The sequence below is a fragment of the Microcaecilia unicolor genome, chromosome 8 (genome assembly GCF_901765095.1).
Source record: "Microcaecilia unicolor chromosome 8, aMicUni1.1, whole genome shotgun sequence".
In the NCBI taxonomy this organism is placed as follows: domain Eukaryota; kingdom Metazoa; phylum Chordata; class Amphibia; order Gymnophiona; family Siphonopidae; genus Microcaecilia; species Microcaecilia unicolor.
The window spans coordinates 174,112,820-174,130,544 of record NC_044038.1 but is presented as its reverse complement, the minus strand read 5'-3'; the positions used below and the strand labels follow the sequence as shown (position 1 = coordinate 174,130,544).

Here is a 17,725-nt window from a genome sequence, read left to right as displayed (position 1 = left end):
ATTGAAGCTGAGTTCATTTAGCCTTTGTCATTTTTTTGTACAGCTACCGTAAGGCTTAAAGTGCCGTAAGAAGGAAACATTGATCCTTCGCTTTTGCGAATTTTAGATTTATTGCGTGCACATCTACAACAGCCAATTACCGTGCAAATCCGATAATTATGCGTGCACGCTTAACACACCCTCCCGGCAGCCCAGAGACGAGTTTCCCAACATGCTGCTGTGGAAGCTGAATGATGCATTTCCGGCCATTTCTAAGATGGCGACTCCCATGCACCGACTGATTGTTCGCAGACAAATGTAAGAAGTGATCTGTCAGGTGATTGTTTAATACCCCGGAGGACTCGGTTTACAGTAGACATAACCAAAAGGTTTCATTGGTGTGCTTCCGGTGTTCAGCAAATATAAGAAAACTGTGTTTTATTAATCCCTAACTTCGTTGAGGCTGGTAGGGATTTTCTTTTCTTTTTTTGTAGGCTGTCAGCTTCTGGTTCAGAAATGTAGTTAACTGTATTTAGCTGAGTAAGAATAATAGGTGGTGCGAGGTGTAGGCACTATGCTGGGCAATGGCTCGGAGCAAACTGGCAGACAGGGTGAAATCATGCTGTTTTCCCTTATTCGGGACTATTTTCTTCTTTCAGACCATTGTACTTGGGTTTAAGTCCTGAAATCGCGGTCACGGGGAGATTCAGGCAGGGCTGGCGTCGGACTTTTTAAGAAGCCCATCAGCTGACTGTTGCTGCCGTGCTGCTCAGTCGGTGGTTCCGGTTCTAGCTTCAGGCACCCTTTGAAAAGATACCAACATCACCTTGTGCGTTCTGAGTTTCAGATATTCTGTCAGCATGTTCTCTTTGTAGGTCCTCTAATCAAAGTGTTCTGTAAGGTACACATTATAACTTCAGATCTTCTGCGACTGATTTGTCCTCGTTTATTTTCTTACGGTCTTGTTACAGAGAGTAAACCAATATAAGGAATATAAAGTTTTAAGGTATGAGTTTCTTCTATATATCGGTTCTTCGACTTGTTAGTGATCTACAGTAGTTCAATAGGATGTCAAAAGAGTTAGTACAATCGGGATAATCATTGTCATATGGTACAAGCTGTAACATACACAAGCACTATGCTTTAACATCATAGTAATATTTCCATACATTTAAATTAACATTTTACATTTTTTTATTCTTGTAGATAATTGTTTCAATTGAATCACCATATATTCGTACCATTCCTGTGTTTTGCTGCTCTGTTTTGATTATTTTCTGAATAACTTAAGATTCAGGTGCATTTTTTGTTACTGGGCACTGACAGAATTGGCTGCTTCTGATGAAATAACTATAAGAGAATTTTGTTTCAATACTGACTCTTTAAGTTTTACCAGGGTATTTCTAGTGTTACCAAATAATTTGCTTTTTTGAGCATGCATTTTTTATTTGCTACACTTTGGGGCTTATTTTCAAAGCACTTAGACTTACAAAAGTTCTATAGGTTACATAGAGGCATATTTTCAAAGCACTTAGATTTACAAAGTTCCATGGGTTCCTATGGGACTTTGTAAGTTTAAGTGCTTTGAAAATGAGCCCCTGCGGAACTTTGTAAGTCTAAGTGCTTTGAAAATACACCTTTTGTGTATACTAGCATCATCATCTGCAATGCATCTTGAAGAGTCTGAAGTTTTTGGACTCAGTAGTGTACCTTCTTTTTATTTTAACTTAGACTATGGTACTATTATGATTGTTACTTATGTGCTGTTTTTTAAATATTTATTTTGTGCTTGAATTCATTTACCTTTTACAATCAAGTTTTTGCAAAAATGTAATAGTTGTAATTAGGCAGGGATCTGCCTACATTTGTTCTTTATTTTTCATTGTTGCAGGTTGCTATGAAAAATTCAAATAGAGTTTTTTCTTAAGCTTTCTTGATACCATAATAAAAACCACCTCGCTTGTGTTAAACTTGTAGCATGAGCTACAGAATTCTTATAATTGCAATCCTGTTGGACAGTTACATGGTGGTACAAAGCTAATTTGGATATATTTTGATATTATTAAATATCCAATTTAAAGATTGATATCTCATTCTCACTATTAATATAAACCATGGTTCTTAATATAGAGTTAGAAATAATATACACATAATCTAAAATAACTAGATTGTTTTAGATTATAGGTTGTAGTTTATAGAGCTTGAGCAATTACTGATTGATTTATATGCCTAAATTGTTTGACTTAAAAATTTGCTTTTCATAGGGAAGCAAACAAGCAGCATGTAAGATGTCAAAAGTGTTTGGAATTTGGGCACTGGACATATGAGTGTACAGGGAAAAGAAAATACCTGCACAGGCCTTCAAGGACAACAGAACTGAAGAAAACATTGAAAGAAAACAAACCAGATTAATGGTGCAACAAAGGTAAGGCTACTGAAATTACAAGATGGAAAAATGGCTTGGGGCAGGTATATTTGACTATATTAGTGGTCTGTTCTATTTCCAGGTAGGGGGGGAGGAGGGGAAGTTTCAGTTCAGCCAAAAATGCACTTGCATTTTCGATAGAAACCCAAACTTGGATTTCAGGCCAGTTTCATTGTTGAAACCGAACTTGAAATTCAGTCAGCATCTAGTGGCCCTCAATCACATCTCCCCTCGGCTGTCTGAGGCACAGTTTCCAGAAAGCCCTTTTCGTGGTTGATATAATATTAGGCATCGGAGCTGAAACCAGACTCCATGATTATGCCCCACTTTTTCACTATATTTTGAGAGCTGCACACTTAAACCGTTCAAAGGCCAAGCTTGATAACTTTGACAGACCAACCCACAACAGCTTAGTTTTTTCTGAGTTCAAATTTAATCTGCTTATCTTCATCCAATTTACAATATTAGTCAAATGTGGATTAAGGACCTAAATTTCCAGCAAAGGCAGTGGAGACAAGTACTATATCTGAATTAAAAAAAGCATAGGACAAGCACAGAGGATCTCTAAGGGAGAGGAAGAGATTGGTATGGATGGGCAGAGTTGAAAGGCCGAATGGTCTTTATATGCCCTCATTTCTGTGTTTATGTGATCTTACTTTGTTTTTCACAAAGGGCATAAAATCTGGATGTCATCTGTATAAATATGAAATGAAAGTCCAGATTTTTTGAATCGCTTCACAAAACAAAAACATAACCACTTGCATGTGTGATTCAGACTTCAAAGCCTTGGTGATGCTCTTGGTAGATTTGAATGTGAATGTTCCTGGATCTTTTCAACCTACTTATTAAGAAATTTAACAAGCAATTAAAAAAAAAAGAAAAAGAAAACCAAAACTGTCTAAAAATCAAAATTTTCATTAATTTGAATAGAATTCAACATTAATAAAAGTTTTTTTTTGCATATTTCTGATTTCATAAACTTGACTATACTGCAAACTCACCAGATGTTGGTTTCATGAACTGGAGGATATTTTTGATAGTAATATGCTAGCCTTGATTCTGTAAACACAGAAGCCAAGTACACGTATTTTCCAAGTTAGGAATCTTGTCAAAATGGCTATTAGAGGCTTATTACTCTGAGATCTGTTGTATCCTTAGCCATAATTTATATGGATAACATAGAGTAGAATTAATTCCTGGATTTCTGTATGTTTATTGAAATACCCATTTTTTTTTATTCATTAGCATTGGAGATAGTACTGTTGAAAAGAAGACAAAGAAGAAAAGGTATGTGGGGAGAGTAGAGTTGCCAACTGGCTTCAGGTTTCCAGAACAGGATGACCTACTGGATTCATCCCATTGCATGCAGGGACTAGTGGTTCTGATTTCCTGAGTAGTGGAGTAAAACCAGGACTGGATCAGCTTGTCATGAAAATCTGGAACCAGCTGGCATCCCTAGGGGAGAGGACCCAGGAAATGACAGAAATAAAAATACATTTAAAATTATTAATTGAAATTGTTCCCTCTGGAACATAAGTGATGTGAATCCTAATCTGGCTGCTAGATGTTTCTTATTTGGAATGATTGAGACTTCGCCCCCCCCCCCCCCTCCCAAATATCACCATCAAGAAGCTGTGACCTTGGCTTCCAGAAGAATGCCGGCTAGCCTTGGAATTTAACTTGGATCTTCTCCATAGCATTGCACCACTCTTGCCAGTGGGCCTACACACACTATTTTTATAGCTTACCCTTACCCCCGGATAAAGTGCGAGAAATATTGCACAAAAAACCATAGGAGGCAAGCCATCATTGTCATGCTAGTGGAGGAGACAAGTTCTCTGCCGTATCTTTGCCTTTCTCTAGTCCAATTAGTTGGGAAAAGAGGTTTTCTGAGACCTAAGTGATCTGTAAACTATGGGAATGACTTTGGAAGAAAAAGCAAGGCCACCAGCATGAACCTAGCATGAACCTAACATGCTATGGGTTTCCCCACATCTGCTGTCCTTTGGTTGGGGAACATAGATTTTGACCCCCTTATTTAGAAGATGGCTATATATGTATTCTGAATCTCTATATGATAGAGGTATTTTAAGATATGTATGGCATATTGGAATGGTACTGAAGTTTATAAATATGTTAACTGGGGTTAGAGGTTTTTTTATGCCTGTGATAGAATTTATGAAGCATAAAGTAGTGCTCAAGTAAACTCTGAGGCTTTTTCTTTCACAATGGTTAGTAGTTAGTAATTGTTGAATCCTATATTGAGAATTGAACAAACTAATGGGGTTGGTCGTGTTTTCATGAATTCTTGTATTGGTCTCCCATTCCTCATTTATTTATAATTGTATTCTGAATCTTACAGTAGTGATCATTGTCATGTGATTAGTGTGATCTTGTCCCTGCCCTCGATTATGTCGTGTAAGAACAGCCTCTATAGTATCGCTGATTTTAGTGGCCTGATGAGCAGAAGCCATGCTCATGGATAAATCCCAGGCTTCCTGCATAGTAGCTGGCCCAATGGATATACTTTCTTTGTGGCATAATGCAGGAGTTTAAATCTAAGCAATAAATATGACTTGCACAAATAAATTATTGTATATACTCGACTATAGATCGAGAACATTTAGACCAAAAAATCTGCTCAAAAACCTGAGGTTGTCTTATCTGTGGGTAACACCCGGAGAAACTAAAATAGTATAGCAGTAATTTCCCCCCACCCCCTCCCGAGCCATATACCTTAAATTCACAAAGGTCTTTCTTAGAGCAATGCAGAGATGTATGCCTGAGGTCTGCTGTGGAGGTCACCCTCTGACGTGTCCCACCCTGCTGAAACAGGAAGTTGTCAAAGGGCGGGATGAGTCAAAGAGTGCACGCAGGAGCAGACCGCAAGCACAGTAACTCAGCAGGAAGACATCTGAAAATTAAAGGTACATGGCCGGTGGGGGTGGGGGGGTTGGAATTGTGATGCCACAGGTGCTGCCGACAATAGTGTGGGGGGGGGGGGGGGAGATGTGCAGCAGAGAGGGTATTCTGGGTGAGAGTTAAATAAGCAAATATGTAAATGCCAAAAAATTATTGAACCGTGGTATATTAATAAGAATGGGCATTTCTTGAAGTCCTAAAAAAAAAATTTTTATTGCTCAAAATACAAAGTAAGCTGATTTTTAGTATAGACTTTATTTCCCACTCTAGAATAATCACTATAATCCTGTTAAATAAGTCTTTATCAAACATACTTTTATTTCCCAGAATAATTTGCAGTGGCAGTCTGTGTGGGTGGGTAGGTATGTTTGGGGGGGGGGGGCAGCAGAGAGAGCATTCTGGGTCTATCTGTGTGTGTGTTGGTGGGTGGGGGGAATAGGGGGCCGGAGCGACAGAATGCTGGATCTGTGTGGTGAGGTGTGAGTGAGGCAGACAGAAGGATGTGTGTGAGATTCTTTCCTTTGTTTATAGCCTTGACTTATAACACGTGTCACAACAGTAAGGGCCAGTTTTAGTCCCAAAACTGCCCACAAATTATCCATGAGATCAATTTATAGTTGAGTAAATACTTTAGTGTTACTGGTATATCATATTAAAACAAACCACAAACCTTTTCATTTCTCAGCCTTCTCATATTTGGTTATCTGTTCTTGGACAGGTCCAAGAGTGTGACCAGCTCCAGCAGTGGTAGCAGCAGCAGCAGCAGCAGTGCTAGTTCAGGAAGTGATTCTTCATCAGGGAGCGACAGTTCCTCTGGCTCCTCATCATCTGAGGACAGCGATAGTGATGAAGATTCCTCTACTACTACTTCATCCCCATCCTCAAGTACTTCTTCCTCTTCATCAGACTTAGATTCAGATTCCAGCTCCTCCAGCAGCAGTAGTTACAGTAGCTCAGAGGACGAACCACCAAAGAAGAGAAAGAAATAAAACTCCCAATTGAATTTAAGAAAATACGGATGGGATCCTGCAGAGAATTTGCAAATGTAGGGCAAACATGACCTGAAAAATTAAAAAGGGTACCAGGTCAGAATGTTTCCACATTAAATCACCTAGATGGTTTGCCCAGTGACAAGAACATACATGAGATTAATAGCGGCAAAAAGGACTGTTTGAGTTTATCTTTAAATTAAATTGTTATATAGTTAAAAAAAGAGAGTTAAAATGTGGCATTTAAACTTTTCTGTTCTATGCTGATGCTCAGCAATCCCAGTGATGGTTTGTAAGTTATTTCTTTCAAACATTGTGTTATATGTAGGATACTGAAACAGCATTTCTAATGAGTGAGTTTCCTTTAAATGAGGAAACCGATGTTTCTGATTACTGCTTGCTCTGTATTACTGAGTTCCTGTTACCATTACAGGGCTCTATTCTGTATGCAGTTGTTACTGTAGCATTTGTTGCCTCTTCAGTTTAAATGTATATTTCATTTGTAGTGACTGACTGTTTCAGTTTATATTTTAAATGCAACTTGGTGTAGTCCTCTGGTTAGCTTGGATGTAAATATGCTATCTGTATAGTACAGAGTTTAATCTTTTAACATGTACCTTTTTAGTTTCTGTTCCTTAAGGCTGCAGAGTTGCACTGCTCATGTATCGAGAGGTGATGCTTGTAATATGCAGATTCATCCTCTGTGGGTGGAATGGAGTAGTGAGAGGGAGTACCCAGAGATAATGGTGCATAAGTTTTTATTGCCTGGCATTTGTATGCATTTGGTATTCCTTTAGAGCGTTTGGTATTCACTCCCAGTCTTACAGGGCAGGTCAGATTTTCAGGATATCTCTAGTGAATGAGAGAGAAATTCATGATTACCACATCCATTGTATGCAAATATCCTTCATGTATATAGCAGCCCTCAAGGACTGGGAGTGAAGGTCAAGGCTTTAGATAAAGGGAGTCAAATAAGAAGATTAGGATCAGAATGACATTTGCCTTGCACATACAGCATACAAAATGCTGTAACGTCAGGAAAAGAAAACAGCATACACATCAAGATAGTTTGATAAAAGTCATTGATATATAAGATGTCACTTCAGATTGGTTGCCATGTACATACAAAAGCCAAAATTGCTCAGTTGAAGGATGTTTTTTCTCCTCTTTTACAAGAAGTAAATGGGCTCCTGTGCTGAGTGGTCCAAGTGTTGGCAAGTCATGACTGGCTGGCATCATATTAGTATGGTTTCTCTTGATGGACATTAACTCCCATATTTAAAGCAAACATGCCCAGACTTCAAATCTAGTAAGAAATAATTGAGCTGAGCCAAACGTAGGAACAAAGTGCTGGACAAATTTTGCTTTTGTGAGGAGCTGAAGAATTTGTTCATAATGTTTTAATTTCGTTGAATAAATTCTTGGTAGCTTTATTTCTTTAGTGGGGAGAGGGGAGGAACAGATTTAGAAAAAAAAACATCCAGACTTAGGATGAATGAAGTTAAAATTCTAAAACATATTAATGTTGAGCTCTATTTTATATTTTTATGAAAATGTAATGTGTAGAATTACTTTTGAATACAACATGTACTCCTATCTATTAAGAGATGTATGCGGAAAATTATGAAATCTATATATTCATTTTTATGTTTTACATAGATCTACAAATAAAACATTGTCTCAAGTGATTGTAGCAAAGAACATAATTTCCATAAATTAGTAAGTGGTTTAATTTGATAGTGGTTCCAAGTACATCAAAATGGATCAAAAACACTACTGTATTTTAATGTTGCAGTTGTCAATATACTAAGCATTTCCCCATAGGAGAAATGCTTTAGTATATATATATATATATATGTGATCTGTAGTACTGCAGTTGCAGTATAGAATACATATATATACAGTTAAACACATGGCTCTGGGGTACAGATATGTAGAAAGGTTCTTCTAAATGCTCTTTATTTTTTTCGTTCCTGGTGATATCCTGGTAGTTGACATGTTGATGTTTTTGCTAAACAAACAATTCCTCTTACAGGGCTAGAAAATTCCGCTTGTGGCAATCAGCAGTGATTGGCATTAGCTACCCAGTTAGTTGTTTTGAAATCACTACTAACTGGCCAAAATTAGGGCGGCCCTTCTGGTGTGCTACATTAGTTGGTTCACAGTCTGGTTAGCAGTCTGAATATTGCTGCTAAGGGCTGTGATTCTATATAAGGCACAGCGAGTAGTGTGCGTTAAATTGTGCATAGGCCAATTTACATGCATTACTCAGCTGAGTAATGATACAATTAATCATAATTGGCTGATAACCAATTATCACTAATTGGCAATTGGAATTTGTGTGATTCTTTTTAGGTGTATTCTAAAAGGCACGTGTACATTCCAACGCGTGTTGCTTATAGGGGGCAACGGCCATGGGAGGAGTGTAAGTGTGTTGGGGACGTCAATCAAATTTACACGTGTTATAGAATTCAGGGTAACATGCTTATATTTAGGCGTGGGCATTTACACCAGGTTTTCTGCACTACCTTTTTTTTTTCCATGTCTCAGTATTTTTATTGATTTTCAATATACAGGTAAGTCAATGGACAGCAGTCTTGAAGCGAGGAGCATTGTACATAGTTGTCTAAAAGACAAAGAAGAAGAGGAAGGGGGAAGTTTTTATTGATTGGATTATGTCCCCTTTGAAAATGAGCATTTCTTTTCATTTTGCTCAGTATAGATGGAAACTGTAAAGGAAACATTTTTAAAATGGGGGGGAAATTATTAAGGTCCATATTTTATCAAAGCAAAGGCCATTAACAATTTGACGTCTCTTCACAGGGGCCCCCTGGGCGAGCAGGCTCTTGGTAATTTTCATTAGGTTTTAGCAGCCCCAATCATTTTTGAAATATTGGCAGCTCGGGTACAACAGCGACAGTACCCGGTCTCGTCACCGGGGGGCGCATGAGCCAGCTGAGAGCTCCGTGCTCCTGTTCCTCCTCCCTTTCCCCAAACGGTCTTCCTGGTCACGTGACTGCTCCTCGTCGGCCGGAGGGAGGGGCGGGCGCATCCGGCGGCTGGTCACGTGAGCGGCAGCGGCGCCCCGGAGCTGAGCTGAAGTCTTCGGGAGGGGCGTTGAGGAGGAGCCGCAGGAGGAAGAAGGAGAGATCGGGGCTCTTCGCAGCCGCCCCGCACCACTGTCCATCAGGAGCGATGAGAGGGAGTGCGGCGAGGCCTCCGTGGTATCCCGTGAGGCCCGCCGGCGCCTCGGACAAAGGCTTGCTTTTCCTTCCCCCTTTACTCGGGACAAGGTCGGGGCCTAGAGGCGGAGGAGGGGCGGCGGCAGGTGAGGAAAAGCTCTCTCGCGCCCGCTGTGGTGTCCTCTGGGGGTGGGAGGCTGGAGTCAGCGGCTCCGTCTGCCCCTTTTCCCAGCATTGTTTCGTGCTGGTGTGCTCAGCCTCTCTAACGTGGATTTTAGACGGCTATTCACGTCTTGGGGTTGTGCTCTTGTAACGTAACCTTTCACCCTGAACTCTTCTTGATTTGTTGTTAAGAGATTGTGCATTTATTGATTTTGGGAAAACAAAACATTTTGTACAAATTGAGGATCAGTTGCTCCCCCCCCCCTTCCTGAAAAAAGGTCCCAGGCCAGGCAGATAATCTGTTGTACGGAGCCGAACGAGATTCACATCTTTTATCATTTTAAAGTTGGGCCACGAGATCTGTTTTTTTTTGTGGTGGGTTCTGGTGAGGGCAGGCGTAGAATGGGTTCTGGGTGCTTTTCAGCTGTAATTGGGGCCTGTTGAATTTAATCTGTTGTATTAATCGACGTCAGTGCTTTGTTCCTTCAGGTTTGTGTGTTTTGGCACTGAGCGTGTCTGGGGTTGGGGACAGAGGGTAGGACTTTGGGATGGTTTTTGTATTTTTTAAAATTGTATTTGCAAACCAGTGAGGTCTTCAGGAAAGGGACAGTGGTTGGGTTTGGCTTGGAGCAGATTGCATAACTCTTTTCTTTGGCGCTGAGGGAAGGGTCAGTGTCTTTCAGCATGTGTGGGGTATTTTTGGGTGGGAGTGAGAGGGATTCCCCCATATTTAATATATTCTTTTTCCTATCTGCAGAGAAAGTTCCTGTTCTGTTCAATTTTCTCTGTTCTAAGGTGATTAAGAGAGATTTTATGAATCTGTTATACTAAGCTAAATGATGCTCTGAAGATTAAACTTTCTATTACTGGTCCTCTTTTATTTATCTTTTTTAATTTTCATTGTCAAGAGTCAGTTTTACTCTGTTATCTAAGGGCAAAGTGTAAGTTCTGTTCAGCCTGTCATTTAGTACCAAATTGTGAGGGAGCTAAAATCATTTCCTGGTGTTATCGTTGCTTCCTAAAATGGTCATTAATGCTTTAAAGAACAAAAATATGTTAAGTGCTCTCACACAGTTTTTCAAGTGGGTTATTGGTTTATATAAACCAGCCAGTGTTTGTGTTCCTTCATTTTATGATAAGCAGACAAGGCTATCTGTAAAGGTAAAGACCTGATTTTGCTTTTCTCCCAGTTTGTGTTCAGCTGCAGGACAAAAACTCCTTTTTCAAACTTGTTCAAGGATATGTATGAGAATAGCTTGCTTCATTAACAGTAAAATGAAGAGGCATTTTCACCTAAGCATGAGAGCAATGCTATGTGTTTGAAATATTTTTTTTCCCAAATGAAGTTAAATGTGTCTGTACTGACTTAAAATTTCTTTCAGAACCAGCCAGATCTTAAAATACCAGTATGATATGACTTTTGTAAAGGGTCCCTTTTACAAAGGTCCAGTAAGAGAACAGTACTGCAGGATGTGCTGAGGCATCCCATACTAGTTTTCTTTTTTAATTTTTTATTTATAACCATTTAAATTTTTACAAGCGATAAAACAACTTGCCGGAAATACAGAGAAAGTAATATATAGGAATTATTTCAGTCAGGTAATTCTATTCTCTTCCTTAGACCACGAAATAGGGAGAGTGAAACAAGACAGGAGATCCATTAAACTGTAATAGAAAAAAAAAAGTGGTACTTAACCTGATTATCCCCAGATATTACTCGTCTAATTCATTATTCCACATTGATCATCTGGTTGGCTTCTTCAAGGCCAATACGGTGTATAGTCAAATCATTTCATTGAAAAAATACTGTCCAATATTAGAAATATACATCTGATTACATTTTTCTCTTTTAAAAACCAGAGAGTGATTAACAGTACATATACTAAGTCTCTAATTCAAATCCCACTGATTAAAGTAATCCCAGTTTTCACGGGTTCACTCCTTTAAAGTAATAATTGAGGAAAACTTTAGGAGTCATACCCAGAACTCTGACTCTGTGGAAAAACATAATCTCGATATTAATCATCTATAATATATTCATTTTATTATTCAAAGTTTCTGGTCTATTATCATTTCAAAATCATAACCACTTCTTGCTCGTGTAGAATCATTTGTGTTATAAATTTTTCACCTCTCAAAGGGTTCGAGTTAAATTGTCCATGTAACTCTCTATAAAATTATATCTGAAACAAAATTTACTGCCACTGTTAGGTACCGAAGCGCCTTCCAGATGGTATTCAATGTAACCCCTCCACTGGAGCCAAAAACTCCAAGTTGATTTCTCTTAGGAGTGGTTCCGCCGATTCGGGTTCCTGCTGTAAACGTCCTCGGTTTCAGCATATGCCTCTAACTCACTCCTTTGGACATGGTGGTTGAATAATTCGGGAGGCGATGGAGTTTTTTTCCAGGTCCAAGAGCATCGGACGCTCCTTCAACCGGCGCTAATCAAAGGACTAGCCAACCCTTCATCTGTGGGCAGTTCGTCATGCAGCGTTCCCGCACTTGCTGCTCAGGGGACAAAACGCTGGCCATACGGTGGCTGACCGCCGGTTGGCCCCTTCCTCTCAGTTAAGGTAACTGCAAATACAGAGAGGAAATTTATGTAAAGAATATGAAACTTCAGAGGGCAGCTGGGCCGTTGGGCATACGAACTTCAGGTCGCCATCTTACCAGTCTCCCAGTTTGGGACACTCTTTGTCTGGTTTCTCCTCAGAGGACTGTCTGATATGGTAACCCTTCAGCATAGCCCTCTGAGTCATTGAAACAAGAAGCCCCTCCACCACTACAAGGTGGTGTCCCCTTCGGAGGGGGACCATGCTAGTTTCTTTTTAACGTGTGCTAATCCTATGATGGAAACGTTTTTTTGTTTGTTTTTTTTTAGTATAGGAGGTGCGCCCATGGGGCAAGAGTAGGCATCTGCCTGCACTACCTGATTAGCACAGGAGCCCTTACTGCCTCCTCAAATAGGTGGTAGTAAGGCATAGGCAGTTGGTGGCCCAACTGTTTGGGGAGGGCTAAAGGGGGTGGGGCCAGGGGCGGAGCATACATCCATAATTGTCTGACAACACGAAAAAAAGTAAAACTAAAATAGCACGATTAACAGCTTTTTATTAAATTTAGATATTAGATATGTATCAAAGAATAAAGTGGTTGCTCAAAGCATATACTAACCACAATTGCTCACTGCAAAACACTATGCACGACTTTGTACAAAAAACACACTCAAAACCCTTACTGTACCATAATATTACACTGGGCATACCCTAATACACCATATACCACCCATACGGAAAAAAGCAGACCGTCGACAATATGAAACAAGGGATCATATAACAATTCTCATGGTATTTATTTATTAGGCTTTACCGGCTTTTGAAGGAATTCTTCGGTGGTGTACAGTAAGAAATAGATCAAATATGAGCAGTAGGCAATTAGAGCAGTAAAAATATTTGAACAATACAAAGTATGGCATGGTATACTACTTGCAATGACAACGCAATATGTACTAGAACATTATAATTGGTAGTGAAGGGTAAGGCAAAGTTGTAACATATAGATGATAAGAAGTAGGAAGAATTAGAAAGTAAGGTGATTGATTGAAGAAAGTTGTACATGAGGTCAGAGAGATGGTTACATATTATCTCAGCTAGGGTAGGAGTGGATAAACATGTCCCGCTGCAGTATGTGCAGCCCAAGTCATCCTTTTGTATGTGAGTGAGAACTAGCAAGTTAGTTACTTCTTCCGTTAAAGGCTTGGTTGAAGAGCCAAGCTTTCACTTGCTTCCTGAAGTAGAGGTAGTCTTGTGTTAACGGAGCCTTCAGGCAATGCATTGCAGAGTGTGGGGGCTACTCCAGAGAAGGCTCGCTTGCGGGTATCACATTGTGTAATGTCTTTTGGAGAGGATGTAGTTAGTGAAAGTCCTTGGAGGACCTTAGTGTCCTTGGCGGTGGTGTGGAGGATCTCCTATTCCTTCGGATACTCGGGGCCATTTCCTTTCAGGGCCTTGAAGATCAGACATAGAGTTTTAAATTTAGCCCTGTATTGTACTGGTAGCCAATGAAGATTTTTGCAAAAAATGGTGTGAATGTGGTCACATCGCTTGCAACCTCTATGAGTCTTTGCTGCTGCATTCTGATCAACTGGAGCTGGAGGTGGTGCAAGCCCTTGTAGTCAGACCATTGTATAGTGCATTGCAATAATCCAGTCTTGAAGTTACCGTGGCATGCACAACTGGGATAAGAATTTACCTTCTCGATGTAAGGAGAGAGGCAGCGTAGCTGTCGCAAATAGTAGAAGCAGCTCTTTGAAGGTTGCTTGGATTTGGGGAATCAGAGTACATGTTGAATCTAACTGTATTCCAAGGTTCCTGACTTGTGATTTGAGGGGAGTTCATACTTCCCAAAAGGAATTTTGATGTCAGGTATGTATCCACTTGTGTTAGGGACCCAGAGAAGCTCGGTTTTACTTGGGTTCGGGCAAAGTTTGTTGTGTTTAGCCCATTCTTGAATTGATGTTAGACAGGTAATCAGTTTATTCAAGGCTGTAGGTAAGTCAGGTTCGGTGGGTATGAGTAGCTGCACATCATCTGCATAGATGTAGAACTGAGTGTCCATTGACCGAATCAGCTCAGGGCTTGAGGTAGATATTGACAGAATAGGTGACAGTATCGATCCTTGTGGTACCCCCCGCAGGGTCAGTGTCCATGGTGGTGATGAGTTGCTGCCAATCATTATAGATTGTTGCCTGTCTGATAGGATCTGAACAGGCAAGTACTGTTCCATTGATACCTGTTCTGTCAGTCTTGCTAGCAAGATATGATCCACAGTGTCAAAAGCTGCTGAGAAATCTAGCAGTACTAACATCGAGGCAAATCCCTTGTCTCGGTTTCCTGTGAAGAGTCATCTAGCAGGGATACGAGGACCGTTTCTGTTCATAACCAGGTCTGAATCCAGATTGACATGGATCTAGCCAGTTACTCTTTCTAGCCATTCATTAAGTTGAACACAGGCTGGTCTATGAGTTTCCCTAGAACGGGATGTTGGATACTGGCCTATAACTTCAAGTTTGTCCTGGGCAAGGTTGTTTTTCTTCAGCAGAGGGCGAACCACTGCCCTTTTTAATGCTGTTGGTAGTTGCCCATTAGAAAGAGAGGTGTTCACAATTTTTGTGGCGCCTTCTATAAGGCCCATACTTGCCTACTGTACTATCGTTGAATGGGCAGGGATCGAGGGAGCAGGTAGTCGGTTCCGAAGGTCTCTTTAGGATTTGTCAAGGGCTCTCCTCTGTCATTAGGTTAATAGTGTTCCATCTGTCTCTGTTAGGAGGGGTGAGTTTGTGCAACTCCTGGTTGACTGGTTGGGCACTGGGTGGGATTGCCTGTAAATCCTGAGAGCCACAAAACACCCTTTTAGGGTGGATAGTGTACACAATGAGCTCCTTTTATTAACGACCATATGTAGATCCTTCAAGAGGTAGTGTGTCATGATTTAGGCTCTACACCCTTTTCTGATGTTTTGGTGCCAACCTTAGTAAGGCCAACACACAATCTCTCCACTGCAAACACTATACACAACTTGTGCAAAAATACACTCATAACTTTACCAAACCATAACAGCACTAACTCCAAGGACAGGACGAGCAACAACCTTATGCATGGAATGGCAGCACTGTAATTACACCGGGCTCTAAAACACCAGCACACAATCTAGTGAAACAAAACAAAAAGGGCTGCAAATACTACATGCTAGCAGAATACTGCATCTTGATCACACATGAAAAACATATGACACAACAGATATGAAGGCAAAATACTGAACTGGAAAGTTACCTCAAGAGTCAGACTCAGCATGCAGCAATACTAGAAAAATTGAAATTTACATGCAAAATATCACAGATGCACATTTCCAAAAGCTACACATTCCAGTTAATAATTCTGAATAAAAAAATGTTTTCTACCTTTGCTGCCTGAGCATTTAGTTTTTCTATTCGCTTTGGTCCCAGTGTCTTTTGTTTTATGCAGTGTCTTCTTTCCATTTGATATTTTTTCTCTCACCATGTCCACCATCCTTCTATGTATTTATGCGCCCTGTCTACCATCTGTAGCCCTGTCCCTATCCTTTCTCCAGTTTCAACATTTGCCCTCAGTGGTTCCAATTCAGCATTTCCCCTCCATCCATATCCAGCATTTCTCTCCTCACTCTCCTCCCATCCATCCATGGTGCATCTACTTCCTCTGTCTTCCCTCCATCCATGTCCATCTCCTTCCTGACTTCCCTCCCCTCCAGCCATGTCCGGAAACTCTCCATTCTCCCTGCCCTCATCCCTCCATCCATCCATCTGTGGCCAGCAATTCTCTCTCCGTTCCTTCCTTCCCCCCCCCCCCCACGCATTTACCCTTTTACTCTCCGTGGCAGTGACGTCAGTGAAGAAGAAGGCACTGCAGGCTCTCCAGCTTCTCCTTCCCTCTTCACACAGTGTCCCGCCCTCGCGGAAACAGGAAATGCATCATCGCAGAAGGTGGGACACTGGTGAAGAGGGAAGGGAGAATCTGGAGCCGGAGGCGAGCCCGCAGTGCCTTCTTCGTCAGTGACGCCGCTGCCACGGAAAGTAAAAGGGTTAAAACACGGGGGGGGGGGTGGAGAATGGAGAGGAGGAGGGCTGCCGGTCGGGGAGCTGAGGAGCGGGAAGGAAGGCAGGACCGTCGGAGAGCTGCCTGGCTGCTGCGCCAGCCCTGCGTTTGTGGGGGCAGCAGCCAGGGGAAGGTCATGGTTGGGCTGGGGAGGCTTAGCCTCCCCAAACTTCTTATACGGGGCGCCTATGCAGTAAGGTCTTCTGCAGTAATGGCCATGCACTAATGGGGAAATTAGCACATGCCTTTACAAAAAAAAAAAATATTGCAAGGCAGCATGGGTATTCTGTGCTCTGAGGCCAACAGCGCCGGGCCTCATTTAGTTCAGCTTGGTGAAAGGACCCCAAATGTTTTGTTTGGTCATCTGGGTGATAACATGATATGTACGGCCTTATTTGAACCTTCTAGTCCTAAGAATGAACATTACTGATGTAGTCTTATCATTGTGTGTCAGATGCACAGAGGAGGCTGATATTGAACTAGTACATGACAGTTCATAGAATCAGCTTTGAGATAATTGAAGACACACGTTCTGTTTTTTTTTTATGGGATTCCTTGTAGATAATGTTCATTTACTGAAACATATACAATGAGCAGGCAAAAAACTGCATGTTTGGTAACATATTTTTGTATTGGGAGTCACTGAAATTGAATGCATGAAAATTGGTATCAAGTGATTAAACTTTGCAGAAGGAACCTATTTGTGGTGTGTATGATGTGACATTTTGATCTTTACAAGGGCAAAAGACAAAGGCTTATTGAAATTTGAATTTTTAAATTCGGTGACATATATCGCCGCCTTTGTCCAATTTTAATTCTGTAGCGCTGGCTATTTTACTAAATCTTAACTTAAAATGTTGACACTTTAATCTTAGTTGATATGGCCTAATATTCTGCTCATTTCATTGTCTAGGAGTCTTAAGTGTTTGGTTGTAAACTGATGTGGACTCCATACTATATCTTAAGTCCAGTCTCCATTAAATATGTGATAATTTCCTCTCACTATAATGCCTATTGGGATGTGCTTCTGTAAAGGAGGAGATCTGTAGTATACCTTGTGTTAGCAACATTAGGAGAACTGAAGAAGCTGCAGAGAAAATATGGGAGTTTCTCATTTCAGTCATGTTAATTTCAGAGGTTCATAGCCCTTAAGCTATGGGAGTACTTTGAATTCTGTAGAAAAACATGTATAGGGAACTGTCCCTGTTGAAAGGTGGTTCTTGAGCAGTTTGTCCTGTAACCGCCTTTAGAAAAATGGTTTCTAGAATGAGGTAGGAGCTGTAGGATCGGAATTGATAAATTGTGTATGGATGAGTATGAACTTAGAGCATGGTTTCTAGAATGAGGTAGGAGCTGTAGGATCGGAATTGATAAATTTGTGTATGGATGAGTATGAACTTAGAGCATAAGCATTTTATAAAGCACATTTCATTCTAC

General features: G+C 40.7%; 2 protein-coding genes across 3 annotated transcripts in view; both read left to right on the top strand.

Moving 5' to 3' along the window:
* Nucleotide 1: 1 nt before the first annotated feature.
* On the top strand, nt 2-7,791 carry ZCCHC10 (zinc finger CCHC-type containing 10). Its single transcript, XM_030211746.1, is given in 5 exon segments — nt 2-297; nt 2,244-2,371; nt 2,374-2,404; nt 3,650-3,691; nt 6,045-7,791. Coding segments are annotated over 5 exon segments (558 nt in total). The 5' UTR covers nt 2-211; the 3' UTR covers nt 6,316-7,791.
* A 1,572-nt stretch (nt 7,792-9,363) lies between these two features.
* AFF4 (AF4/FMR2 family member 4) overlaps nt 9,364-17,725 on the top strand; it is a 182,391-nt gene continuing 174,029 nt past the window's right edge. For both annotated transcript variants that reach the window (XM_030212599.1, XM_030212598.1), the window contains exon 1: nt 9,364-9,643. The gene's annotated coding sequence lies outside the window, so the exon portion shown is untranslated. The remainder of the gene's footprint in view (nt 9,644-17,725) is intronic.